The following is a 26996-nucleotide window of genomic DNA, read 5'->3' as shown; positions in this document are numbered from 1 at the left end:
GCTCCCCTGCCGCCGTCATTAGCTCCCCCCGCCCCGTCAAGGCTCGTAATTAATTGCTTTGGGGGCAGCGAAGGTGGAGGGGGGAGCAGGTCTTGCTCTTTAATTACCACTTTTCGTGATTCTGCTCTAAACTCCTTAGCAAAGGGGCTTATGCGCTTACAGGGCCCCGCAGGCACCGGCTGCCCGGGCCGCGGGGCGCACGGACGTGCCCTTCCCCGCCTGGGGGCCATGAGGACCGGCCGGGGCGGCCCTCGGCCTCCCGACCCCGTTAGCGCTCCCGGCCCGGCCCCGTAACCCCCTGCCCCGTTCACCCCCCCGCCGCCCCCCCCGCAGCTCCCCCCCCATCGCCGCAATCTCAGCGCTGCACAAGCTGGCGGGACCCGGCTCGGGGCACGGTGGCTCCGGCCACCCCAGCCGAGCCGGCTTCATTTGGGGACCCACCAAAGGCGCTCGACCGCGGGGGCCGCATCCGGCCCGGGCTCCCCGGGATGGGTGCGAGCGCGGGCGGCGCGGGGCGGGGGGGCACCGGGTGATGGCCGGCGGCTTGGGTGTTGCGGGGTTTAGGGTTACAGGGAGCCGCCGGCTGCAGGCAAGGCTGGGGCTCAGCACCTTTTTAATTCTTCATCGCGTGGCCGATTGATCCACCTCGCGGCGACACTAAAGATTAAGACGATGACAAACAGGCATCTGCTTACACAGCGCTCGGCGCTAATCTGCCCGGCTCTGCCTTGAAGAGAGCAAGGCGAGCGCGCACCGCCCCGCAGAGCCCGCCGCGCGCCCACGGCCTCGCAGCTCCCGGCGCCGCGCCGAGCCCCGGCGGCTCATGGACTGAGGAGCGCCGCGGCGGCCGAGAAGTCGGGAGAGCGGCCGCCGGCCCCGGCATGGCTGCGTCCCCGGCGGGGTCCGTGGTGAGCGCCGGGCTGGAGGACAGCCCCTCGGGTAAGAACCAGGCGCCCGCGGCTGCCGCGGCTCCCTGCCGGCGTGCCGGCTCCCCGGCCTTCGGCGGGATGCCCACGGTCCCCGGCTGGGACCCCTCGGTGGGATGCCCACGGTCCCTGGCCGCGGTTCTTCTCCAGGATGCCTGCACTTCTCCAGGATGCCAGTGGTGCTTCTCCAGCCAGGGTGCTTCTCTGGGATGCCTGTGGTCCCCAGCCATGGTGCTTCTCTGGGATGCCTGTGGTCCCCAGCCACAGCCCTTCTCCTGGATGCCTGTGGTTCCCGGCCTTGGCACCTTGCTAGGCTGCCCATAGTCCCTGGCCACGGCACTTCTCTGGGATGCCGGTGGTCTCCAGCTGCAGCCCTTCTCTAGGATGCCTGCAGTCCATGGCCGCAGCCCCTCCCCAGGACATCCACGGTCCCTGCATGCAGACCCTTGCCAGGATGCCCACGGTCCCCAACCACGGACCCTCACCAGGACACCAGTGTCCCTGACCACGGCTCTTCACTGGGATACCTGTGGTCTCCATCCGCAGCCCTTCTCCAGGACACTCGTGGTCCCTAGCTGCAGCCCTTCTCCAGGATGCCCATGGTCCCTTGCCCTTCTCCAAGACACTCAGGTCCCCAGCTGTGGCCCCTTGCCGGGACACCCTGGGCGCCCACGGGCTCCGGGCCAGGCAGCTGCAGGGCTGCTCCCCGGCCCCGAGGCACCCGCAGAGCCAACCCCCGGGCCCTGCCGGTCACCCTGGGGGACAGGAAACCTCGGAGGTGGCTGGATGACGGGAGAGACCCCATCACCTCACGGCTGCAAGCAGGATGCTGGGCGGGGGGGGTGGTGGGGACACCTAGGTCCGGGGTTGGGGGGGAGGTGGCTAGGCAGGCTGGTCCTGGGGTGGGCCGAGTGACCCCGAGTGTCACCGCTCCGCTCCCGCAGGGCTGAGCCCGGCCCCCGGCAAGGCGCTGAGCCCGGTGCTGCTGTGCAAGGTGTGCGGGGACACGAGCAGCGGGAAGCACTACGGCATCTACGCCTGCAACGGCTGCAGCGGCTTCTTCAAGAGGAGCGTGCGCAGGAAGCTCATCTACAGGTGGGGCCGGCGGGCACCCAGAGGGGCAGAGCACCCCTGGGGGACAGGGCACCTCGGGGTGGGGGGGGGAAGGGTGCCCAAGGACAAGGATTTTTTGAGTGCAGGGCAACCATGAGGGGAGAGGACACCCATGGGGCACAGGGCATGCATGGGGCCAGGGCACCTGTTAGACCGGGGCACCCATATGGGACATGGCACCCAGTGCAGGGACAGGATGCCCAGTAGGACATCAATGTGGGGAGAGGATACCCATCAGGGCAGGGCACCCAGGGGGGACAGGGTGCTCAGCAGGGCAGTTGTTGGGGCAGGGCACCTATGGGGTGGGGAGAAGACACCTAGTGCACTCATCAGGGCAGGGCACCCATGGGGGATAGGGCACCCATTGGGGCAGGGCAAGCCCAAGGAAAGGGCACCCATGGGGAACAGAGCACCCACCCCACTTGGGAGGGGCTGAGCACCCGGCGCTGGCAGGGCCGAGCCTGCAGCCCAGCCGGGTGCCACCTCTCCGCAGGTGCCAGGCGGGGACGGGGCTGTGCCCGGTGGACAAGGCGCACCGAAACCAGTGCCAGGCCTGCAGGCTGAAGAAGTGCCTGCAAGCCGGCATGAACAAGGATGGTGAGCGCGGGGCGACGGCGGGGTGGGGAGGGGGGCAATGCGGGTGCCCGGCGCCGCCACGGCTGACGGCGTCCCCGGCGTCCCCCGCAGCCGTGCAGAACGAGCGGCAGCCCCGCAGCACGGCCCAGGTCCGCCTGGACAGCATCGAGCTGGACGCTGAGCTGCCGCCCGAGCACCTGGCCACCACCCGCGAGGGCCCGCCGGCCCCCTGCCTGCCCCCCCGGGGCCCTGCTGCTGGCGCCCCGGGGCCCCGGCCACCCACGCCGCCCACCAACCACCGCTTCATGGCCAGCCTCATGACAGCCGAGACCTGCGCCAAGCTGGAGCCCGAGGACGGTGGGTGCCTGCTCCCGGGTGGTGGTGGGGAAGGATGCTACCACAGCACCATCGGTGACCGCCCCGTTGGCTCTCATGCAGCCGATGAGACCGTTGATGTGACGGGCAGCGAGCCCGAGCGGGCCGCCGGAGAGTATCAGCTAGCGCCCTACCCGGCGGGCAGCCCCGAAAACGTCTATGAGACCTCAGCCCGCCTCCTCTTCATGGCTGTCAAGTGGGCCAAGAACCTCCCGGTCTTCTCCAACCTGCCCTTCCGCGACCAGGTGGGACCAGGGCCGGGGTACAGGGTGATGGGTACCCACAGAGGCCCCCAGGCTAGCAGGAGCGGGGTGTTTTCTCCAGGGATTTGGGGAAAATGGGCAGTGGGGGTCAGAGCACCATGTGGTGTTGAGCACCACAGCTCACCAGATCAGGTTGGCCCTAGGGTGGCATCGGTGTCCCCCCTAGGAGATGTCCCTTGGGTATGTGGGGGATGCTGTGGGTGGAGGACAGCCTCCACCAGATGTTCTCCAAACAGCTGAGGAGCGAGAAGGTGGTGTCGATGGGCAGCAAGGGGGTGCTGGAGCCCCCCCACGCTGGGGCTGACGTGGTTCCCACAGGTGATCCTGCTGGAGGAAGCCTGGAGCGAGCTGTTCCTGCTCTGTGCCATCCAGTGGTCCATGCCCCTGGAGAGCTGCCCGCTGCTCGCCGTGCCCGAGCTGGCCCCCGGCGCCCCAGGCAAGCTGGTGCCTGCCACCGTGGACGTCCGCGTCCTGCAGGAGACCCTCACCCGCTTCAAAGCGCTGGCCGTCGACCCCACTGAGTTCGCGTGCATGAAGGCCGTGGTGCTTTTCAAACCAGGTGAGATGGGTGGCTGCGGCCTGGGGCAGCCCGGCACCTCAGCGCCGGCCCCCAACCGCCCCCAGCGCCTTTCTCTCCCCGCAGAGACCCGTGGCCTGAAGGACCCCGAGCAGGTGGAGAACCTGCAGGACCAGTCGCAGGTGATGCTGGGCCAGCACAACCGGACGCACTATCCCGGGCAGCCCGTCAGGTACCACCGCCGTCCCCCTAGGGCCGAGCATCCCTACCCAGCACCCTCCTGCAGCACCCTGGGGTCCGGCTGCACCGGGGAAACCCACCGCTCCCGCTCGCCCTCCCCAGGTTCGGGAAACTGCTCCTGCTCCTGCCGGCCTTGCGCTTCATCTCCTCCGAGCGCGTCGAGCTCCTCTTCTTCCGCCGGACCATCGGCAACACCCCCATGGAGAAGCTGCTCTGCGACATGTTCAAGAACTGACCCGCACCCATGCTCGAGCCGCCAAGGCCGCGGGCGCCCGCGGGACGCAGCCGCCGGTCTCGTAGCGAGTCATTCCCGCGCAACGGCGCGGGGGGCCGAGCCGGATGTGCTGACGGCCGTGATGACCGGCCAATAGCTTTTTGGCTTCCAGGATCAGCCCCCAGGGATTTGGTCCTACCGCCGCTTTCACGGGGGCCGTAGGGGTTATTGAAGCCTGCATCCGCCGGTCCTCGTGGGAGGGGGGGGATCCCGTGGGAAGGGTCCCGGCCCGCTGATGGAGGGGGCGCGGGGCGAGCGGTCAGGGCGGCGCAGGGAAAAGGCACCTTTCGCCGCAGCGCTTGCTGCGTCGTAGCCCTGCAGGGCTGCTCTGTACCTGCCCAAAGAGGCCTTTTCGCCAGGTCCCGGTCCCACGCTGCCTCCACCCGGGACCCCGCGTCGGCACCGCCTCCCCCTCATCCCTCGGGTGCCCTCGCCGCGGCGGGTGAAGGCCACCGCAAGTGTTTTCCAGGCCGTGTGAACGTGCCCCGAGAGCCGGTCCCCGTCCCCAAGGTGGTGGCTGGGGCGCTGGGGACGGCGCCCACGGCCGCCGCAATCACTGCGCCCCACTGCCGGGGCAGCAAGGCGGCCGCTGTTTCTGCGCCGCCCGCCGCGGGGCCGCGCGCAGGGGGACCCTCGCGCTCCCTCCCCGGTTTTGTACTCGGTATAAAGTGAGCTTTTGGAGTCCGCTGCCGCTTGCGGTTCATTCGCCCGCTCTTCGCACGCGGCCGTCGGGGAAGAGGTGCCGGAGCGGCGCCCAGGGGAAGCACCCAGCACCCCGGGGCCAGCTGGGACACGGACAGCCTGTCCCCGAGGCCCCCCGGCCCCAGCCCCGGGCAAACCCCCGGGCCCGGGGGTAGCCACCGGCCCACGCACAGCCAAGCGGCGGAGATGCTCCACCACCCGGCGCTGGCAAAGGCCGAGCTGCGCGTCGAGCTCCCCGGCGGCGGGAAGGGGCGCCAAGGCCCCCACCTCGCCCCAGGCGCTGCATCCCTGCTCTGCCCTTAGGCGCAGCTTAAACGGGCTCCCATTAGCGCGTCCGTCTGCGCTCGGGACGGCCTCCGGCCGCTCCAGAAAGCCAGCGGGAAAACGTGGGCCGAGGGCCCGGCGGGAGCTAAAGACGCCAACGGCGTCGGGAAAGGGCCGGGGAGCAAACCAGGACGCGGCCAGAGCGTGCCGGTCCTCGGCGGCGACGCCAGGGCACTCACCAGGCACCCGGGGGCCTGGCGCCGACGAGAGGGAGGAAGACGCGGGAGGAAGGACACGGTGAGCCCAGGCGGAAAGAGGCGACGCCGGGAGGCGTCAAGGGCGGCTGGCACGTGCCGAATCCCGAAACAGCAGCAGAAAGAGGCCCGTAGAAAGCAGACGAGCCCAACGCCTACGTCCTCCCGAAACGGGCAACGCAATCCCAAAGACGACCCAGAAACCAAAAAAAAAAAAATCCGTCGGGGTTTTTCCGCGACGTTACCTCTTGGCCGGAGGAGCCCCCGGGGCCGACGGCTGCCCGGCGCTCGGCGCGCCTCCCGACCGCGGCGGCCTCCACAAAACACGTCACTCAGCGCCCCGCGCTCCTCGTGATAGCTTCGTTCTTTAATAAGCGAGGGGGTTAATTAGTCCATCCAGTCGGTTTTGTACAGCCATACAGTATATGTTTAAGAAATATTACACAAATTGCACTTTATACAGACGACGGCCTTATTCCAGAAGGAAAGAAAAAAAAATAACATTAACTTAAAAAAAAAAATTAAAGAGGACCTGCGGACACGACGTTACAGCTTGCCAGCCGGCTGTGTAACTGCACCCCCACGCCGCTCGGGGGGCAAGATAAATCCTCCTCCTTTATATAATTACGCTTTTATTTTATTTTATTTTACTTTTTTTAAACAGGTAAAATTTATAGAGAGTATGACACAGGATAATATATCCTCTTACAATACATACTTTGTTTTTAATTTACACTCAGCATACTTATAAATTACTTTAAAAAAAAAATTTCCATTTAAAAATAATAATTAACCATACGCAGCCCACGTCCTTTCCAGTAGTAAGTACATTCACTTGGTACAAGGATCATCTCCGCAAACGCACCGTTCACCTACTGCCCGAGGCGAGCAGCCAGGCATCCGGCTTGCCGTGGACGGGAACGAAACGAAAGGTTGCCCTGCGAAAAACCCATCTGATCTCCTCCCCGGCCCGGCCAATTCCCTCCAAATTAAAAAAAAAAAAGAAAGAAAAAAAAGAAAAAAAAAACCCATCAGGGTGAAGGAAAATGGGTGGGAAAGTTCCCAGCTGAAAGCTCTCGGGTCTGAAAATGGGAAACGAGGGCAAAGTGAGGGAGCCCGCGGGCTCGTCCGACGAGCGCTCGGAGCTGCCCTCTCGCTCCCAGCCCCGGGCAGCGCCGGACGCAGCGGGCCGCTAATTCTTAGTCCCTTGGGTTGGTTTGTTTTGTTCCCTTTCCGTAAACCTACGCTCGCGCTGAAGTTAAACCTGCCGCCCCTGCTGCTAAACCGCGCTGCCGCTCGCCCCCTTTCCCGCGCCCGGCCGCGGGAAATCGGCTCGGCGCCCCTCCGCCGCGGGTCTGCCCACCCCGCGCACCCGCTTTTGCGCCGGGAACCAGCACAGCTGACCGTGCAGGAAGAGCCTTAAAAGAATAATAATAATATATATATTTTTTAAAAGGAGCGCCCTTCGTTCTCAAGCTCGTCGCCTCTAGCCCCGAAACACGCGCCTGCCCTCGGCTCATCGCCTGCGGCCGAGCGCGTCGCCCTGCGCGCGCCCACAGCCCCGAGGAGGCGCAGACCCGGCGGCCCGCGAGGTTTGCCCCTCTTTCCCCCCCCTCGCCCTTTAGCCCTGCAGAGCGCGAGGAGCCCGAGCTGGTCTCTCTCCCGGCTCGCGTACCATCACCAAGCGCAAGCTTAGCTCCAGCTGCAAGACACCTAGGCGGAGGCGACGCTTAAGCCTGACCTGCCGCTCTCGCCGGCCCGGGCGGGAGCTCGGAGGAAACCTAGTCCGAGCGCCCCAGCGGAGGCGTCGACAGTTTTAGAAGGTAAAATACAGCAAAAGGCTCTAAACGTGCATTTTCAGCGCCAAATTTTCAGCCAAGTCAAGCGCGCGGGGCTCGGACACGCGGCGCCCGACTTCAGCCCCTCTTTTATTCTCCTCCGCAGCATCACTTAGGGTGAGGGCGACCGAGCCCTGGCGCAGGTTGCCCAGAGGGGCTGTGGGGTCTCCTTCCCTGGAGGCAGCCAAAACCGCGGTCCTGGGCGGCGTGCTCTAGAGGACGCTGCTTGAGCAGGGGGGTTGGACCGGACGATCTCCAGAGGGCCCCGCCAGCCTTGGCCGCTCAGTGATCCGCGCGGGCTGGCCTGCGTTTCCCTGCCGCTGCCTAGCCGGCTCCTGCAGGACGCGGGGGCTTTGGAGCGTTTCCCCAGCAGCTTGCTGCCTTCCCAAGCCCCCTCCCCACCGTTTCGGTCCCCCAACGCCGCCGGTGCTTTTCACCTCTCGAGGTGGACTTGAGCGCGCGCGGCGCGCTCGGAGCCGGGGAAGTCAGAGCAGGGAGCGCAGCAGCTGTTCCCGCGCCGTCGCCGCGCTCGACGTGGCTTCGATCACCTCTCTAGCGGTGCAAAAAAAATAGGAAAAAAATAAAAGAGAAAAGGAAAAGGGCGGGCAGCTCCGCCGGGGAGAGCAGGGGGCTGAACCGCGGCTCCTCGGCAGCGCGGTCCGCCGGGAGGAGGAACTCAACCCGCCGCTAAACCCACCGACGGGTCACGCGGAGCAGGCGGCGCTCGCGCTCGGCCTGGGGTGGCTCGAGGCCCCCGGCGCGGGAGGCGAGACCGCCACGAGACAGCCGGCGGGACGGCCGAGGGCCAGGGCTCTGCCCCGCCTGGGCGCACGCCTCGCTTCTCGGTGCCGCTGCAGCCCGCGCACGCGTCGCCTGGCCTCCGCGACGCCTCTCCCGCCGGTGCGACGGGGGGCGCCGAGCTTCGCCATAACAGCGACGGGCGCTAACGAGCACGCGCGCTGACGGAGAAAGACGCCGAGGGGGGATGAAGAGCCAAGTCGCTACCTAGCACTGGTAATTAGTCATACCACGGATGCCGCTTCGGAGTCCTACCAACCACATTTCTACACGTTTCTTCCAAGAAAAGAAGTGACACAGCAACGCGTGCACGAGCGGCAAGTCACGGACGAGGACAAACGACACGGCCGCCGCCGACGCATACCTCTACCGCGGGGGGCCCCCACGGCACGAGAGCGGGCGCCAGCGAACGCTCAAAGCTCAGTGTGGCCGGTGGGGGGTAGCGCGGCCGCCCGGGCGACGACGGCCTCGTAGCTTTGCCCCGCAACCTCCCGCCGCTCTGCTTTGCCTCCAGCGGCCTCCTGCCCTGGCAAAAACGTTCTGTCTGGGGGAAGAAAAAGAGTTTAAAAAAAGAAATATATAAAAAAAATATATTTACAACAAACTTCAGCAACCAGAATATAAACAAATATAGCTTCAAGTAGTCCTTGATTATTATTATTCTTATTATTATTTTAATACTGATGGTCTCAAAAAAGAGAAAAAAAAAAAAAAGTTGGTTAGGTCACATTTGAAAAGATTACTTTTGGCAGATTTCCTTAACGGCTTTTCCATGCTTTTGCTTTAGCGATGCGCTTAAAACAGAGATGTTTCGCCCGCATGAACGGTGCTGCTTGGCTGAGCTGCTCCCGCCACTGTTCCCACGGCCAGCGGGCAGCGCGGCGGCTTGCGGTGCCTTTACCGGTTTTCAGGCTTTGCTTCCTAAAGGTTCCTGCTATGCGGGACTCTGCTCTGTGCCGCCATCGCAGGACTAGCTGCGGCTACCGGCGACTCGGCACAAACACTTGGCTTCAGACTAACCAGTGGCGTCGATTCTCTTTTCTTTTCTTTTTTTCCTCCCCTGATGGAGCATCGCTACCAACAGAAATCCCCCAAATAAATATAAATTCACTCTATCCGTTGCAGCTTTGTGTGATGGTGCTTTGAGACATGCTCTGACTGCTCAAATGGAAATGACAGCTTTTTTTTTTTTTTTTTTTTTTATTTTCACCTGACAATAACGTGGAGTGCATTATAAATAGCTCGGACGAAAGGGCTCAGTCTACCCTTCGCTGTGGTTCCTTGTAAAGAAGTTGGGCTTCAACCCAGCACAAAAAAAAAAAAAAACCAAAAACCCAACACAAACCAAGAAGTCCGCAGCTGCCACCAGCAAGGCGAAGCCAGGACCGGCTCCTCACGCTCCAGTATCTCGGCGGCGCCGTAAGGCAGCTGCGTCTCTCCGTCCCGCGTCCGCCGCTCGGGAGGGAAGAGCGAGGGACTGCCGGGAGGCAAGACAGAGCTCACCAGCAAGTCTTCCCCCAATGGATCTACCTCCGTGCCCAGGCCCCAAACCTGGTAGGGGTTGGATTTGCAAAATATTAAAAACAGTTAAGGCCACTGCTGAAACTGTCCCCAACAGACTTTTAGTAAGAGTTAGTCTCTCCCTCTAGCACTGGCAACGAAAGACTGGAAGCCCAAGCAGTTAGTGAGTAAATACTTTGCATGGGCGGTTGGCAGCAACTCTACGATGGCGATGGCGGGAGGTTCCCTAGGTGAGATGCTATCGCTTTTCCGCGGCGCTAACGAGCCGCCCAGCTCACACCATGAACTCGTTGTTCCCAAAAAGGACGAGCTGCTGGGTGGCGTTGCACTCGGCCTCGGGGCTCCTCTTCCGGCCCGCCCCAGCCGCCCCTTCGGGGAGCTCTTTGGTTTTCTGGGGGGAGTTTTTCACATTCTTCAGTTTCTGTTTGCCTTTCTCAGGGTTGAAGGTGCCCCGGGTGGTGAACTGGGGCCGGTCGTCCAGCGCCCTGAGCGGCCCCGGCAGCCCGTCGAGGCCGCCCTTCTGCTCGGCCGGCTCGCCCGAGGCGCCCGCTCGGTAGAAGGGTGACTTGGAGTACATCTGAAAGCGCTTCCGGGGCAGGTGGGGCAAGCAGGAGGTGGACGACTGCGACGAGGAGGAAACGGCCGAGTCCCCCGAGTCCACGGAGTCCTGCTGCTTCCTCAGGTGCCTCCGCAACCGGCTCGTCGCTTCCATCTTGACGGGCCTCAGGGAACTAAGTGCTAAACTTCTCTCTGAGAGGAAGGGACGACAGGAGAATTACCAGCCCGTACCTGCCCACGCTACGGTGCGTTTCACAGCTCCCAGCTTGGCCAGGGAGATGCCAAGAGCATATGCAATTAAGCCGGGAAAAAAAAATAAATAAAAAGAGGCAAAATGTTCCCACCTCCGTCTCTGCGTGATATCATTTACAAAAGGCATCCCAGCGGCTGTCTTGTTCATGGAAATGTCACCCACCGAGCGCCTAGGACACGGTGTACCTAGAGAAACGCTCCCCTCCCCACCAGCCCAAAGCGGTTGCGTGATTCGCAATGTCGGGAGCGAAGGCAGGTCCCACCACCCACCTCCCCGGCCTGCGTGGGAATCGATTCGTTACTTCTGAGTAAGGCTCTCCGAGGGCCCTGCTCCGCCTGCCCCCCAAAACGCTGCCTTCCCAACGGAGCGCTTCAGCTGCTGCGGGGCTCCGCGACGCAGCGCTGATTCGAGACCAGAGTCATCTCAGTTGCACCGTGAGACGGTCTGCGCGCAAACTGCTACGAAATCAGCAGCCCAGCACAGACGTTTCAGCCCCACGATAGGAAGAGGAAACCTAGTGTTTCACGCTAAAAGCCTGACGCGACCTAAATTGCTACCTGTAAAGAACAGGCACCTTTTCGATGGAATTAGCTAATCAAAACACGTCTGGTTATAGCAAAGCTTGGATTTACCTGAACGATCAGAGATTGCTCCTTCGGAGTCAAAGTTCAAATTTTCAGAGCTGTCAGCAGTGCCAATAGAGGCTTCGGACTCCAGAGTTTCGTCATCGGAGGCCCGGGGCTCCAACGTTAGCATCTCGAACGTCAGCTCCTCCCTGCAAAAAGAAATCCCGGGTGATCAAACGGCACCCAAAGGGAGGGGAAAAAAAAGGAAAAAGAGGATGTGGGTTTGTGAAGACATCATGCAGCGTGGAGTCCTCTAATCACATGAGCACCTGAGCGCAACCACGCGCAAATAACACCCAAGCTTAAACAGAGATATCAGGCACCAAAGCAAAGAGCTCTCTTAAACAGCTTGTGTCCAGGGACAGGGAGCTTCACGGCTGAACAAAGCCGCCCCACACTGGCCCTAGCACTCAACATCGGCCCCTCGAACTGCCCCACAGCTGGTGGAGGGAGCAAAGGATCAGCCCAGCCTTGGCCTGGTCCCCACCAACTATATCGTTTGCGTTACCCCCTAACGCTGCTGAAAGCCCTTTGCATGATGTGGCAGCATCTACCGCAATTGCAGGAGGGATGGCTGCAGCGTTTATCGTTAGCGCTGTGGAGTCCTATCAAGCGGAGAGCAGACAGACAGCAGCGTGGGAGCAATTCCGGTATCAGACATAGCTCAGGGAGGATTGAATTCAAGATCGGAGGCGCAGCCCCGTCTCGCGTGGTTATACCAAGTCCTTCCACCCTCTGCTGTTTGCGACTCACTTCTCCTTCTGCAAGCTTTCGATCTGTTCGGTCAGCACCCTCTCCTCCTGCTGCATGGCTGCTTGCTGCTGCTCCGTGACATCCATCTCCGTGGCCTCTTCACTGCTCATGGTCTCCTCGGGGACATCTGACACCGAGGGTAAGCGTGCTGCCACCGGAGACGTTGGGCTGGGGTAGGTGCCGCGCCGTATGCGTCCTTTGCCCTGAAGATAAACATCGGTGTCAAGGAACTGTCATTTTTGCAAACCTGCCAGGTACTGCATGATCCATCTCAGGTGATGGCAGTGTTGCTCTCCCCAGCACACCCCACTCCCAAAGGGCGGTGAAGACAACCTCTGCCATCATTCCTTAGGATACTTTGTGCGTTTGCACCTCGGACACTCCAAATTTCACACCAGGTTGGGGGACACACTAGAAACATTCTCAGTACACTCCAGAAGATGAAGATGAAGCCAATGTACCTGGACAGCTACATGCAACTCAGACTTCAAAATCAAGGATACGACAGAAGGTGTTCCACAAGCCCAGCCCGCAAGATGGGAAGCTCAGCCTGCCCGGCAGCAGTGCCGGCTCTGGATGAGAAGAGCACAGACAAAATGCTGGCATGCACGGTGCTAACCCACCTCGCTCGCTGCAAGGAACAACCCTCTGCATGCACGCCGTGCTCACAGGAGGCCCTGTCTGCACACGAGCACTCACGGGAGGCCAGCGCCGTTCCTGCCCTAGCCAGATGGGATCAGGAGATTCAACACACAGGCAAATAGGAAAGCCAGGCACAACGTTAGGGCTACGCTTTCGGGCCTAGAGTCCGAAGACGCAAGAAGAGGGTCTGTTCAAGCACACGCCTAACTGGGTGGGAAACAGGACATAGCAGGCCTGAGTGTCACTCGAGAAAACCCAGGGAGGAGCAGCTGGAGAGAAGCAGAAACAAACATGCAAGGGCATCTTCAAGCACCCTTCAGAAATACAAGTTCCCGCAAGACACGGCTCAAACACATGAATTCCAGCAGACTGGGTCACCATCCTGCTGGGATGCAAGCAGAGAAAACAGTCCCCGGCGTCTAGCATTTGGACATAAGACAGAGTTAGACAAGTACGGAACATGCAGGAGGATTTAATCCCTTCCTATGGAATTTGGAAGGAGCTTTCAAAAGCTCAAGTGACTTCATAGTGTGAGCATTACTAACTGGCACTGGGGCTTGGATCCCAGGGATAGGAGTTAGCTACCACCCAGCCACTGTGCTGCAGTAACCGCACGCGTGCTCTTGGACTGCTGCTAATATGAAGGAATTTGAGTTTTCTTGGGATGGTGGCTCACACCTAACATTTGGGTTGCGGATCATGCCTCTAATCTTTCAGTTGCCCTTTAGAAAGCCCACCCCTTGACCGAGTTTAATATTTCCAAACCTCTGCTCATTTCATCAAATGGGCAGATTTAACGTAGCGACGTGGAAAAACTATCACCATCACTCGTCTTCCTCCCTTCTCAAAGCTGCCTTCTTTGCTAAAGCATCAATTTTGTTCCTAATCCAATGTCCCTGCATCTCATTTTCAGTTATTGTCTCACCCTGCCCTTCCCTTGCCATCCTAGAGAGCTCTGTGGAACTTCAGCTTTTCTCCCTAAAGAGCCATTTAAACCTTGCAGTCAGGGCACCCCTTGGTCCTTCTGATAATCCACACACCTGCAGCACAGCGTATCATGGTAAAGGAGCCTCCCCATACTGCTCTGAAAGCAAAAAAGCTATCAGAAACATGGGTGGGATCTTTCTTCAAATGGGAACGCGCTTTTTGACACCCCTACCTGGATGTCCCTGGGATACAGCTCAAGTGTGAGGCAATGCTCAGATCTGCAGGATTTGTTGCCTTCTCAGCACTACTGCACCCTATTTGTCCTCCACCCTGGCACGAAAGCTGCTGCTCAACGCTGACCAGGGAGATGCGAGATTTGCTTCATTTTACCTTTTCATCTTTTAATATCACACTTTGGAGACCCTTCTCCAGTAGCAAAGAAACCTCTGTGCTCAGGACCAATGTTATCCTGATTGGCACCCGACCAGGTGGGCTCTTGAGCTGAAGCGTAGCTGCCCGAATCCTATTAGCAAAACCCCCTGGGATCCCGAAGATCCCCAAAGACTTGTGTTTCTCTGTCACGGCAGTTCTGCCTCCTGCCCTACTGTACGGGTTGGTGGTGAACAGACACCTTGGGGACACCGTGCGTGTGGACTGAAGCAAATCAGCCCTCTCCTTCCCTTACTGCTATTAGTGGAAATCTTCCAGACTGAACCAACTGGCTTTGACTCACAACAGAGAAGAGCTTGTGCTCACGCCTCAGCCGTTTGTTCCCCTGCATTAACCTGGCGCTTGTCTGGGCCCAAACGAGAAAGGCAAATAAGAGAGCGCCTTCTCAGCACATTTTAACATGCTTCACAAGACAAGGGTTTGCTCCAAAAGCCCCTGAGCCAGAGCGCTTGCAAAACAGCGTCAGGGATTGCTGCGTGCAGCAACGGCAGGATAGCTCAAATTTTGATCGTGTCTATCTCCGAACGGACAGCAAAGTCCTGACCGTCGGGACGCGTTTGATGCTGGGAGGAGCTGAGTTTAGGCTGGGCTGCTCTCGGCTCCGCCGCAGCTGCTCGAGCGCTGCGGCATTCCCCGACGGCTCGGGGGTTTCCCCGCCGTCCTCAGAAACGACAGCACCGCAAAAGCGGTCGGCACAGCGTCGCAACGCTGTGTCTCTGCGCGTCCTGGGCAGCAGCACTAACAGCAAAAGGGGGCAGAAACCAGGGACAAAAGGGAAGAGATGAGACAAGGAAAGCAAAAAGGAGGGAGGCACAGAAGGGGAAAAGAAAAAGAAACACAGAAGCTCCGAGGGAGAGAGGGGGAGAGCAAAAAGACACGAGCGGAAGGGCAGAGTCGACTGAAGCAAGATTAGAGACTAAGGCGAGAGCTCTGTTGTGACCGGGTGGCCTCGCCGGCCAAAAACTGAGACACCCCATGTCGGTGCTGTTGGCTTGGCCAAGGTCCCGCTGCGAGAAGGAGCTGCATGCAGGGGCAGGCGCACGGCAGGGATGCCGCAGAGGGCAAGAGCAGCCTTCACCCGAGCGCGGCCCTGCAACCGGGCTGGCCGGCACAAATTCCTACTCCCTGGTGGAGAGGGGGGACCCTGAGAAAGAAACGGTCGGTCAGAGGAGAGGCACCTGCACGGGGACAAGACGGGCAACGTCACGGACAATGGCCGGTGGCACAGGACTGGAATGAGCGGAGGTCACACACAATGGAGGGATGCAGCTGGCACAGAGCGCGATGCAGTTAATACATACCGGGATTGAATTGCGGGTTATGCTCATAAATCTAACTGCAATTAGTACAGGTTTCTGGATTAGAGAGGACATGAAAAGGAAAGCAGAAGGTTAGAGTGCACATGCCATCGCCCCTTCCAAAGAACCGTTTCTCGTTCGTTGTCATCTTTTGCCGTGACAACTCTCTGCTGCATCAGCCCCCAAGGCACGGCCGAGCCCCAAGCTTGGCAAGGGAACTCCGGAAGCATCCGCTTGGATTTAGCGCTGCCTGCAGTCCCCAAAGCGGGCCTCCCCGGCCAACATGCCACGCGGGCAACAGCGGGCCTTTCCGAACGAAGAGGCCGCTCTGCTCCTTAGCGGAACGGGCCTGGGCCCACCGCGGCTGTGCTCAGTCGAGCCCTTTTCCGCAGCCAATAAGCCAAACGCAGCAAACATCCGCAGCCCGTTTGCGTGCTGGGCTTACAGCAGGTGAGCTCACATCCCAAACCCTGCCTTTCATTCACCAACCCCACGGGAAGCATGGCAGCTCAATGAGATGGTTCGGGGCTCCCCCAAAGGCAGTGCGGGAGGGAAGGTGACCCTTTCAGGAGCTCGGCTCTGTTTCCCATCTGCTGGGGAGACTATTCCTGAGCTGATCTGCACAAAGAAGGACCTGAAGCAAGGCCTTGGTTATGGGTTGCTTCGTCCCAGGTCCTCCTTGCGTTGGCACGCAGAGGGGGAAGCAACATGTGGAGCTGGAGTGTGGTGGGGCCATGCCAGAGGGCAGAGCGCTGCGGGGTTATGGATGGAGCTGGTCGTAAGCAGGGCAGAAAAGGGTTGATTCAACCCAGGGCCAGTTTGCTCAGGTTTGCAAAATAAAGCCGGAAACGTAACCACGAGCCTCTAAGCTCCAGTGACTACGTTTCTACGGTGCCGCCTCTGACTCCTGACAGACCATTCCCATCTCCTTTGCTGGACCCTGCTTTTGTGTAATTCTCTGAAAATGCAGGGAGCCGTCACAGGGCTTAGCATCAGGCTCTGTGTTGTCCTGGATAAGATGGTTTGGGAGGTGCAAAGGGTTAGGGAGGCTGAAATAAGCAGGAGAAGACAAGGCAGGATTACTCTGAGTGAAAGGAGAGGACAGGAGAGAACAGAGTTGGCTTGTCAGAGCCAAAGAGTGGTCTGACTTTCCCTGCAGGAAGACACATGTCCTCCTTGGTCACGACAGACGCACTGAACACACGTAGCCATTCTACAATAACACCATAGGAATACTTGATTCCCCTTCGCCGCAAATTCTCTTCTAAAAGGGAACATGAGGGTAATCTATGAGGACGAAGAAAACCCTCCTAGAACAGCAGGAAGATCCAATCCACGCTGTCCTGACAGGGGCGGCACAACACAACCACGCTGCACGCACGACACGGTCCCACATCTTACCATTGATCTGCGGATCAAAGACAGCCGGCTTTTTGCTTTGTTCTCAGCAAACTCCAGGCTGTTGATGTCCTTGAGACGAGCCTTGTATTTGTTCATCTGCTCTACGACGATTAATTCTACACAGCTGGTGGGTGGGGGGGGGGGGGAGACAACAACAAAATTGGAGTTGAAAACAACTTGATTTTTATCTGAGCTGTCCCCATCTGTGCAGAGATCTGCCTTGTCTGCAAGACAAGGAGGGAGAGAAATTCTCCAGCTTGGAAGGTCCTGCTCTGTAGGCTGGAAACTAAAAGGTAGTGGAAATTCCCTAAAAGGAGGGGTAACGGACTAAGGATGGACAGAGGAACTCAGATTGGAGAGCTGAAGGTGAAGACCCCAAGGATTACATCAGGGAAACTCCTCTCCTGGAAAGGGAGACATGGACAAGGAGTGGGAGGTACAGACTTGTCAAAGGCAGGTTGCTTCTGAGGCACAAATACACATCCCCTGACTTGTTTGCACTCTGCTGAGACAGTAACACAGCAACAACCTCATTTAGGTGTCTCAGTTGGCTTTTTAACGCTATCAGGATTGTGTTCTGGAAAAAAATCCTTTCAGGGTAATAAAATTAAAGCATGTGCTGTAGCTGAAGTCTAAGAGAGGTTACAAAGAAATCCCTCACAATGCCAAGTTTAGAAGACTGAGTCACGCTAACTCAACAAAGGTAGGCAGAGGAATTGCTTCCAGCGGGAATATTTTTGGCATTTAAGGCCAGAAAGGACCACTGTGAGCAAGTCTCAACCCCTGCATCACAGCACGCACAGAAAGGCTCCATACGATGCTCCTGTATCAATGTACAATGCTAGTATGGCTCCTACTGCGTGGGTGTCCAAGCACTTTTGGGTCTTCAACAACTCTAATATATCTCTTGGAAGCAATGCAATCTCTTATAAAACCCCAGTAAAGCATCCTTCACTGGATGACGTCTCAATTATCCACTTGTTAATCTATTTAGTATGTGCTAGACTGAATCTGTGTTAAGTGCTTTCCTTTTTCTTTGTAAAATGTTTGGGATTATGTCAAATACCTTAAAGAAATCCAAGTATGCAGTATTCATGCTGCTAACCACCAATCAAGCACATCATCTCCTCAAAAAACAAAATTAAGTAACAACAGAGCTCTGTTTTTCATAAATGGGACTAATTATAAAACGACGTCAGCACAAGCTCCATGATCTCCTGCTAAGATCTATTGGACGTGAGGGGTGCAGAGACGTTATAATAAAACTCTGGAGTGCAAGCTGATCTGCTCTTGTGGATTCTCAGTCACTTAACAATCCTTGTTTAACAACCTCTCAAGTACTGAGGGAATATGAAATGGTTCATTAAGACCCACTTAATATGCAAAACAGGATAGTGTTTTAAGTTTCCATGCTAGGGGATATTAAAGCTCCCTATGCTAGAGCCATCTGACCATACTAACGGTTATCAACATTTTGAGAAAGCAGGAACTAGATTATTCCATCTCAGCACCATGTTCTTACGTGGTTGTTTTACTGATGTCCTGAACGCTCTGCAGCGGGTCTGTTGTATCAGGACAGCGGAGAATACAAGGAGCAAATACAATTGCCAAGGCATTAGCTGACATTCGATTGGTCTCTTCCTGGAGGGCAATCCTAAAAGGCAAAAAAAAAAAAAAAAAAAAAAAAAGAAAGAAAAAAGATCAAAAAGATCAACAAAGAAGGCAGTTTCAGTTCACTTCCCTCTGGGAGGGAAAAACTCTGGAAAGAGGGAGAGAGAACAGAGTCCAAATACTGTATCTTATTGCATTAAAAATTCATCACTAATGCCAGGCCTCCCATATAACATCTAATGATCGCCTCTTTCCCTGGGAATGATGAATACATTTCCCGAGACAACATCTGTATGGTGCATTCCTGCTTTGCTAGACACCACCTTACTCTGTCCTCATCTTATTGTGTTCTGCTGGACAGTGGAAGCAAACGCTCCCCTGAAGAAACCTCAGGGGCTTCCAAGGCAGGCAAACGGCAGGCATTTTCCATCTAAACGGCCTGGCCTACAGCGGCCCAGGTGAGAAGCACCACAGGCCTGAGAGCACGTGATTGAACCCCGTGACAAATGTGGGCATCGCCTTCTGGAGTGTTTTGGTCTTATTATGGAAGGTGGCTCACCCAGAAATCAGGAAGACTGCAGAGGTTAATCAGCAGTAAGACTTGGAGAAATGGCTCTGGACCGCCATTACAGAAGACCCTTTGCAACGGAAAGCACTCTCTGGCCAACCCCTTTTTTCTTTTTCCTTTCCCCACAGCAATTTTCATCTCTATACGATAACCCCACGCTCCAAGCCCCAATGCCTTGCAGGACTCTAGCTAGGAAGGGGCTGCTCCTTGTGAGTCCGAGCCCCCATGTCCGGCCCTTCATGAGGAAGAGCCCCGGCGCTACCAGGAAGACTGGCAACGGCTTGCCTTACCTCACGAGATGGAAGATGAGGCGTTCCAAGGTGCTGAGGTGGGTGCGGGATAGCTGATCGATGACCGAATACACTCCCCGGACTGTCTCTTTTCTCTCCTGCAGGCCTGGAGAAAACACACCATCGCTGTTACGGTTTCAGCTCAGCTCCCTCTGCCACCCCAGCTTTGCGGATGTAGCTCTCCATGACCAGTAAAGCACAGCTAGGCATACGGCTAACACATATGGACTACGATAACAGCTCTCCTCTCTCACACACCTTCGTGAACAGGCTCAGCTTGCCCTCCTCACACTTCACATACTCACAGACACTACTAAACGCAATGATTTTTCAAAGAGACTCATCTGCTACAGCTGGGAGCCGAAAAATATCCTCACAGGCACCACAACTAAAAAGTTACATTTATACCTGTTCCTCATGCTTAAAACAAGGACTACGTTCTTAGCAGTTCTACTTAGAAGAGAGATCATCTGGCTGCCTGTTAGGGCTGAAACCTCCGCTGAACTGTGATGAAAACGTATGCCGCCAAACGCACGTTGCTGCGCATAACGTGTTCTGCATGTTGCTTTGCATAACAACGGTGGCCAAAAATTTTATGTCACTCCTGGGAACTGGGCAAATGAGATCGGGCAAAACCAGCTGAGATGGCTCCAACTACTAAACAAGGAGTTAGGCACTTAGGGTAGCCATAACTTCCCTCCACCAAGGAGTTCAGTGCCGAAGGACATTCCTTACCCATAGCTCGCAGAAATTCCTCGTACAGTTCGAAGGTCATGAGAGGGTTGGGTAAATCTCTGAGCCACTGCTTGAACACACTGGCAATGACATGAATATTGTAGTCATCTAAATTCACGTTATCGATGTCTGCTCGTCAGGGTTTGCCAGCAGGTTGAGGAGAAAGGAAGCAAAAAAAGCAAAAACAAATCATTAACACAAGACCATAAATGAAGCCAGTACATCCATAAAATACTCCTTTAAGACAGAAAACGTTAGTGTGACACCCCCCAAAAAAAACACACTGCATTCAGTTTGCAAGAAACCTGGCATCTGATTTCAGCTTCACACGTTAAAATCCTGGTCACTACAGGAAGTGCACTTCCCAGGGCAAGTGGCTTTACGTGCGATTGAGATTTTTCACTGGTCTCAATTTCTGAGGAGTAATTAAGGCAGAATTTTCCCTCAGCGAGAAGGATTGTTTTTTCCATGCACCTGCACCCAAAACGAATGAATAGATGACACAAGATCGGTTCACGTTACGGCAGTGTTCAAGAGAGCCAGCATTTAGTTAGAGACGCAAAACGGTGTGTTGTACTTCCACAATCTGCGTTCAGGGAAGCGAGGAGAGCTCGTTTCCTTTGCCCTGCTCAACTTGTCTGAGCTCCTTATATCAAATCTTGCTGCTGCAGAGATTGTCCCTGTTTGGTTTGGTTTTTTGGGTTTTTTTTTTTTTTTTAACCTGTATCGAGCCCCTGCCGCAGCTCCTTGATCTTGTTGGTGGATCCCGATTTTCTGTAAATGCCCTCTGTGTACAGCCCATGCATTTCAATGTAGTTGATAAGCTTCTCCACCAGCACCGGCACTGCTCGCTCCTCGCTGGTCAGCCGGGAGAGCTCCACGCCGAACTGACGAGACGAAAGCTCCGGATCATACTGGTGGGGAAATGGAAAGGTGATTGCTTGAAATTCCTTTAAAAAGGTCTGAAATCAACACTGGTACAGCACTGCACCACACTCAGGGCTGACTGCGTCTCAGCTGACCCAGGTTATCTGCAAGTCAAGCTAATAAAACCATATGCAAAGGAGGCTAAGACAGCCCTGAAGGTTTAACCTCAGCCTGACATTTTGCAGTCCTGTCACCACATCTGCCCCATGCCAACAGCAACCCAAATGTGCATAGTCCAGGCTTGCTACTGAGCTGCGCCAGAAAAGCAGCTCTTTGAACCAATCTACAGGCATGCATCCAGTTGTGGAAGTTTAGGCTTGCTTTGTTTAGCCAAAGCACCGTGTTTATAGTATTCTCAGTCCAGCAGAGTCAATGCAGCTGCACAATAAGGCCCAGGGTCCTACTCCACCTCCCACCCCTCTGCCACAATCACCAGGGACGACTTCAGCACCTGATGATGACGCATGAAACGAAATATGTAAACCTGAGTCTCGGATACAGAGATCAAGTCGCAGCATTGGCAATTACAAACGATCAGGAAGAAACACGACATCAAAATAAAGAATAAGAAAAAAAATCCCCATCCATCAGGAAAGCCCTTTGGCCGATTGCAAATGCTCACTGGAGATCTGACATTCAGCAAATTTGAAATAGGTTGCCCAGCCCCAGCAAAGGGATTCTGGAACAGCCCTTGTTGCACTCCAGTAGTGAGCAAGAAGGTGGGGGGGGGACACGTAACAGGCCAAAGTTCTCCTTATGAGCACTCCCCATCTTGTTTTTCACATTCAAGGTCATCCTTTCACCAATGAAAATCATATAATGAGAGATTTGGGAAGATTTCCATACTGTTTAGTGCACTATGCAAAAAACACACCAGGAAACAGCCTCTGAAACATCTGGTTTCAGCTACTAGTTCAAATTCATAAGCTACTGTTCAACCATCTCTTAAGATTTTAGCACAGGACGTGTTTGGCTGCTAAAACTATCATAAATATTGGCATCAAGGGACTCAGAGAAGCAAACACAGTGAGGGTGAAGGCAATTTACAGCCACAAAGATGAGCTTGGCGTTCTCACAAGTCTATCAGAAGTCTGAAGAAATAGATGCATTTGGGGATAAGGTTAAAAATTAGTTACCAAATTGACTGTTGCCTGGAAATAAAGACCTTCTTAAAGCATAATACACAGTTTGTGGCACTCTGTCCCTCAGAACAACCCTAAAAACATTAATCCATCAAGTACAGACAAGTCAAGCCTTCCTACAGAAGGACCTCAAACTGTCCGTGTAGAAAGCTCATGTGGAGAAACCGTAAATTCATTTCCTTGTTTACAGCACAACAACTTTCTTAGGTAGCAAAACCCCAAGGAATAAGAACGCTTCGAGCATCTCCGAGTAACTACTTAGAGCTGTATCTGTTTTTAGGTTTCATTTCTCGTGGAGCGTAACCCAAAAAAGGACCAAAAGATCAAAGTAATACACTAACATCTCCTCCTTGCCATTTAACTGATGAATCCGCATCAGGCAGTTATTCTATTCCAGTGAAATTTGCCCAGGCCTGAATTCCCTTCCTGTGCGTTATATTGTTGGGTGTGCGTCACTGAACGGTGGCCAAGGCGCCAGGCTTAGGCTGCACACCCGAGAGCATGAAGACAAACTTCTTGCTTTCCTACATAAATAGCGGCATATAACAAGAAGCCCTAAGGTTTCCTCCCTGTGAATAGGAGGCACAGCTGTTCAGGTCTCAAATCACAGGTGCCAGATGTTTAAAAGTAGGCAAAGCAACACCAGATTCTTTGAAAAAAGATCAGGTAGCTCGTGAAATTTTTTGTGCTTGTAGAGCAAAAGCTCAGAGAGCCCGTTCCCAACCATTTTGCAAAGATGCAATAGATGGACTGCCAGAAAGGGAAAAAGAGCAGTAGAAATACTACGGCAGAGCAAATATATTCAAATATCCAAAAGGGAGCTCAGATTATTTCTTGGGAAAAATATCATCGTATGGCTTTATGGGAGCTGCACAACTGAGATGCCTCCTAGGGAGCTGATAAAGCCTTATGCACATTCTTATCCTGGCTGTACAATTCCTTTTTGATCAAAAGCAGCACAGACTAAACTGCTTAAAGAAAAAAAGAGAGGAGGAGGAAAAAAAAAAAGCTTGATGATTCATTGTTATCTAGGACGACCTGCTGCATTCATTCACTGTTGTCCATATACTTAAAACTAGCAAATAATACTTAATTCACCTCTAATGAGCACTGGTGAGCGCTTTAGCACCCTCCGCCCACCGTTGCTCTGCTGCTTGTTCCCAGCCTCCCGCCACCCACGCCACTGTGCTGCGGCCTCTGTTTGGGGGACGGTGCTGTGAATCCCATCAGGGATCAGCAGGGTTAAGAGGAGCCTTTATTTTTGTGCGCAGAGGTGGGAACAAAGGCTCCAGGTTTGTAAAGCCCTAGGACTGAACAGCCGCAGTGGGCCGTGCTTCTGGCAGCACGTTGCAAGAATGCCACGGAAGTGCGTGGATTCCTTCACTTCTAAAAATAAACAGGGAAAAAAAAACCCCATAGCAACCAAAATAGCTGCAGTAACACAAATCACGAAATTGCACAGCATGCCATGCTCTGGGCATTGTAAGCTCTCCATACAGCATAAACTTTGATCAAAATGTTATCTTCTGCCACCAGTCTTATTTAACTTTGAAGTCCTCGGAAGCTGTAAAATGAATTTATAGCTCTGTTCCATGTAGCTGCAAGGCAGGGAACATCGGTGCAACAGGCACCACACGACAGGGTAGATATACATCAGTGGGCCTCTGTATTACTACCAAAATACGTTGGTTGGAAGAGACTTCTGGAGGTCTCTGCTCCAAACCCCCTGCTTGAAGAAGGATTGTTGCCAGCACTGTATACATTTGTGCACCTGTAAATATTTTAAAAAAGCTATAAAAGACTAGGATCACAATCCGAAAGATAATAAAAGAAATGAGAGAAACTCACCTTTTTGGAGCACTTGGTCGTGGTTTTAAGACAGCACTTCTTGTGACAGGCATATTTACACACTGTAACAATGAAAAACAGTATTTAGCAATTCAAAACTCCAGGTCTTTGCACAAATGTGAATTAATTAGCTCCTCTCAGGTCTAGCAGGTCAAAAATGCACAGATGTCGCATTTGTCAGGGGGCAAGCCTATATCAGATCCACTCAGACAACAACAACATAATGAACCCTTTAATTTTAAAGGCACCATATTTAAGTCTCTGCTACATTAAAAAAAAAAAAATCGACACATCAACTCAGAAAATAATCCATGAGTCACTCTGAGCTATCAGACATGGATATGCTCAAAAAGGTTGGAAACAGTACCCAGTTTTTTCACTTCCTGCATTGGATATGAGCCTTAAATACCAGAAGGTTGATATTTTCAACTTAATCAAAGAAACACTGGAAAAATTGAAAAAAATGGATCAACCTCTCCTGGTGCCTCTTCCATTTTCCTGATCTCCTCAAACATTCAGATGCTTTGAAATCAAATGGTCTAAACCAAAGGAACATGTCAAGGTCACAAGACCCACAAATATTGCGCAGCCTGGAGCTGTAGGACACGTTTGCAATTCCTGCCACACCAACTCTTTTCACCATCTGAAAGTGCAACTGAAGTGTGGCTTGACTGGTTTCAAGCCAAGGGACAAAATTTATAATGTAAAGCGCTCAAGCACAGAACTAAACCTACCGCAGGGACTGCTGTGTGATGAACTTGCTCGTTGACTTCAGAAGCCCTTAAGATGGCCTAAAAGCTATCCCCTTGTGAAAAATGCAAGGTATTTGTGAGTGTAGGACTGCAGGAAACAGTAGCAAACATCTTTCAGAGCCTAAAAACCATCGCTGGGTAAAAGGAGCACGTGGAAAGTCAAACAGACCATGCTTACATTTACAAACAGAAGCCCTGTCCATTATCCAGATCAAGGAGGAACAATATTCGCAGTAGGTGGGGATGCTGTACTGCGTTGCCTTAAAAATGTGCCCGTTGTGCTCTTCCACCTAGGACCAAACACAAGGGGAAGGAGTCAGTGGTGAGGAAAAGGAGCTGGACGCACAGCTTGCTGCAAAATAGGTTGATCAACAAGGCCAACTTTCTGACCTCCTCCTTCCTTGGCAGTGCAGGCCTTTATTTAGAGCAAATTTGCTATTTTTGCTTCCTTTTCAGACTGATTACCCTGTAGACAATTCAAAGAGCAGTCCAGTCTGTATGGGGACCAAACCCCCATGCAAACAAGTTAGATACCAGCTGTGTTTCCTGGCTGTACAGGTACGAATGGCCAGTCTAGGTCAGCCCAGAGGTGTTTCGTCCAAATGTTCCTCACCACCAGCAGCCAGGAGTGGAGGCTTAGAGAAAAAGTATAAGAAACAGAGTGCTCCTTCCCCTCATTTGCCCTCTCAGTATCCAGCAAATTGATTTAAAGACTTTCTACAGCAAAGACCTGCAGCCAGCCCATCAAGCTCAAAACCACAAAGGCCTCGGTCCTCCAGGAACGTTTGCTCTCAGCCTCCGTGCTAGCGTATGGCTACCACTTTCCCAGTTCAGATTCAGGTGCTGTGACACAATACCTGAGATTGCTTTAAACCTGCCACCTGATGAGGGCTAGGGACATGCAGAGAAGCTCTTCTCTGCTGCTCATCCCCTATTCTGCTCATGGTGATGCAGCTTGCTTTCCCACCTTATGCCCTTCTCCTTCCCACTCGCTCTTTTCCAAGCCAAACAGGCCAAGACTAGTCAGACGTAACAAAGCTGTTTTGTGCATCAATGTCTCCTTTTTGTCCTGCACCCTTATCTGCCTTAGTACTACTATATCCTTTAGCACAAGGATTGTTTGGGAGATGCAAAACGCAGGCACACTAAGTTTACACAGCAACACAGAACAGTATTTTCCATTTCACTCCCATTTCTTCTCTGATAATTCCCAATGTCACGTTCACCGTCCTGACCAACATGGAGCACGTGTTGAGAGAATGACCTACACTGATCTTTGCCCTGAATGTAAATGCTGACTTAAGAGCCCATCGTTTTGAATACGGCTGTCCACAGGCAAATCAAACACCATCTTGCCCATGTTTCTAGTACATCCTTTCGCAGTTGCATGTTCAGGGTGCACTGTTCAGCGCTCTCCATAAGACGTTATTAGCAGGTTTCTTAACAGCTGTAATTCTGGCTGCAAGAATATTAATTCTGTAACACACAGGCCCCAAGTGCTCAACTCACCACATCTGCTTCTTTTTTTCTTCTCTTTTTTCTTTCCGTTTTTGGCACCTAGTATTAAACAAAGATTTAAAGTGTATTTATGGACAATTTCAACAAGCAAGGCCCACAGAGGACTCATACCTAACCTTTTTTGTCTCCTTCCATCCCTATCCTCAAGTGCACCTGCAGCCCCAGGACAGCACTGAAGATGGGAAGAAGCTGTCCAGAGCCTGGCAGGGACCAGCCTCCTTCCCTAGTGGTGTTGGCCTTGACCTTAGCAAGCCCTGCAATGTCAGGATTGGGCAGCCCAGGTCCTACCTGCCACACCTTGGTCACTTCACCTCGAACCGCTCTGCACCTTTTGACAAGCGGCAGTAGGTGTCAGGGTTAAAATAGCATGAGCTTGGCTCCTACACCTATGAAACACCCCATATTCAGAAACCCCTTGGGCAACAGTCACAGTCTTTATCTCAGAGCTGGCATTAGCTGTTGGTCTGGCTCCAAGCCCAACATCAGTGGCCTAAAGCTCTCTGATCTCAGGCAAGATGCCAAAGGAGTACCTGGCACAGCACTGCAGCTGGAGCTCATGCTCAGCTGATCCCAAGAAAGCCTGCCTGGAGAGCCAGAGGAGGGGGTATTTGCTCTCCCCCTTGGTACAATAAACACCATCTTCCAAACGTAGCCTGAGATCCAGCGGCTGTTCTTGCTGAAAATACGGAGCAGAAAGCGAGGAGCTCCTGTTTGTGAAAGGCAGTATAGGCACACTGCAACATCTGACTGCTCCAAGAACTGCCCCAAGACCCTGAGGACAGTCACTGCCCAGCTCTGTCCCCTTCTCCTGCAGCCAGACCTGATGCTGAAGGACATCCTCTTTAAGGAAGGGGTCAAGAGACTAGGGAAAAAACCTCTTATAAATCTCTTATAAAAGCAATACGGTGACCCACATAGGGCATCTGAACGTGCTCTCAGAGTCCTAAACAATTGTGCAGAACTTTTACCTGCTTTTTCTCATCCCTCAAATATGTAAAGAAAAAAGATCACCAGGAAGTGCCTTTCCAGCTCACCT

General features: G+C 54.6%; 2 protein-coding genes across 11 annotated transcripts in view; one reads left to right on the top strand and one right to left on the bottom strand.

The window, feature by feature from the left end:
* The first annotated feature begins 881 nt into the window (after positions 1-881).
* NR2E3 (nuclear receptor subfamily 2 group E member 3) lies at positions 882-4245 on the top strand. The gene is made up of 8 exons (XM_068958273.1): positions 882-939; positions 1871-2021; positions 2533-2636; positions 2727-2972; positions 3054-3235; positions 3572-3812; positions 3897-4002; positions 4113-4245. Exons 1-8 carry the CDS (start codon positions 882-884, stop codon positions 4243-4245), a joined length of 1221 nt encoding a protein of 406 aa, XP_068814374.1.
* A 1605-nt stretch (positions 4246-5850) lies between these two features.
* The window catches only part of MYO9A (myosin IXA), a 225775-nt gene continuing 204629 nt past the window's right edge, over positions 5851-26996 (bottom strand). For 7 of the 10 annotated variants that reach the window (XM_068957968.1, XM_068957972.1, XM_068957974.1 and 4 more), the window contains 12 exons: positions 25952-25999; positions 24621-24732; positions 23691-23752; positions 20495-20687; positions 19774-19902; positions 19039-19144; positions 18092-18223; positions 16570-16693; positions 15172-15225; positions 11852-12054; positions 11105-11247; positions 5851-10411 (listed from right to left, as the gene is read on the bottom strand). In XM_068957968.1, the coding sequence (XP_068814069.1) occupies positions 9936-10411; positions 11105-11247; positions 11852-12054; positions 15172-15225; positions 16570-16693; positions 18092-18223; positions 19039-19144; positions 19774-19902; positions 20495-20687; positions 23691-23752; positions 24621-24732; positions 25952-25999 (1782 nt within the window). In that variant the 3' untranslated portion in view covers positions 5851-9935. The remainder of the gene's footprint in view (positions 10412-11104; positions 11248-11851; positions 12055-15171; positions 15226-16569; positions 16694-18091; positions 18224-19038; positions 19145-19773; positions 19903-20494; positions 20688-23690; positions 23753-24620; positions 24733-25951; positions 26000-26996) is intronic. The other 3 variants (XR_011143653.1, XR_011143652.1, XM_068957970.1) reach the window with 3 other exon arrangements.

The sequence above is a fragment of the Struthio camelus genome, chromosome 12, assembly GCF_040807025.1.
Source record: "Struthio camelus isolate bStrCam1 chromosome 12, bStrCam1.hap1, whole genome shotgun sequence".
Lineage (NCBI taxonomy): Eukaryota > Metazoa > Chordata > Aves > Struthioniformes > Struthionidae > Struthio > Struthio camelus.
This window is presented reverse-complemented; position numbering and strand designations above follow the sequence as displayed.

Coding starts and splice junctions, on each gene's coding strand:
- NR2E3 (XM_068958273.1), top strand. CDS start 882: ATGGCTGCGTCCCCGGCGGGGTCCGTGGTGAGCGCCGGGCTGGAGGAC. Junction 2,637..2,726: donor AGCCGGCATGAACAAGGATG/GTGAGCGCGGGG, acceptor CGTCCCCCGCAG/CCGTGCAGAACGAGCGGCAG. Junction 4,003..4,112: donor TATCCCGGGCAGCCCGTCAG/GTACCACCGCCG, acceptor CGCCCTCCCCAG/GTTCGGGAAACTGCTCCTGC.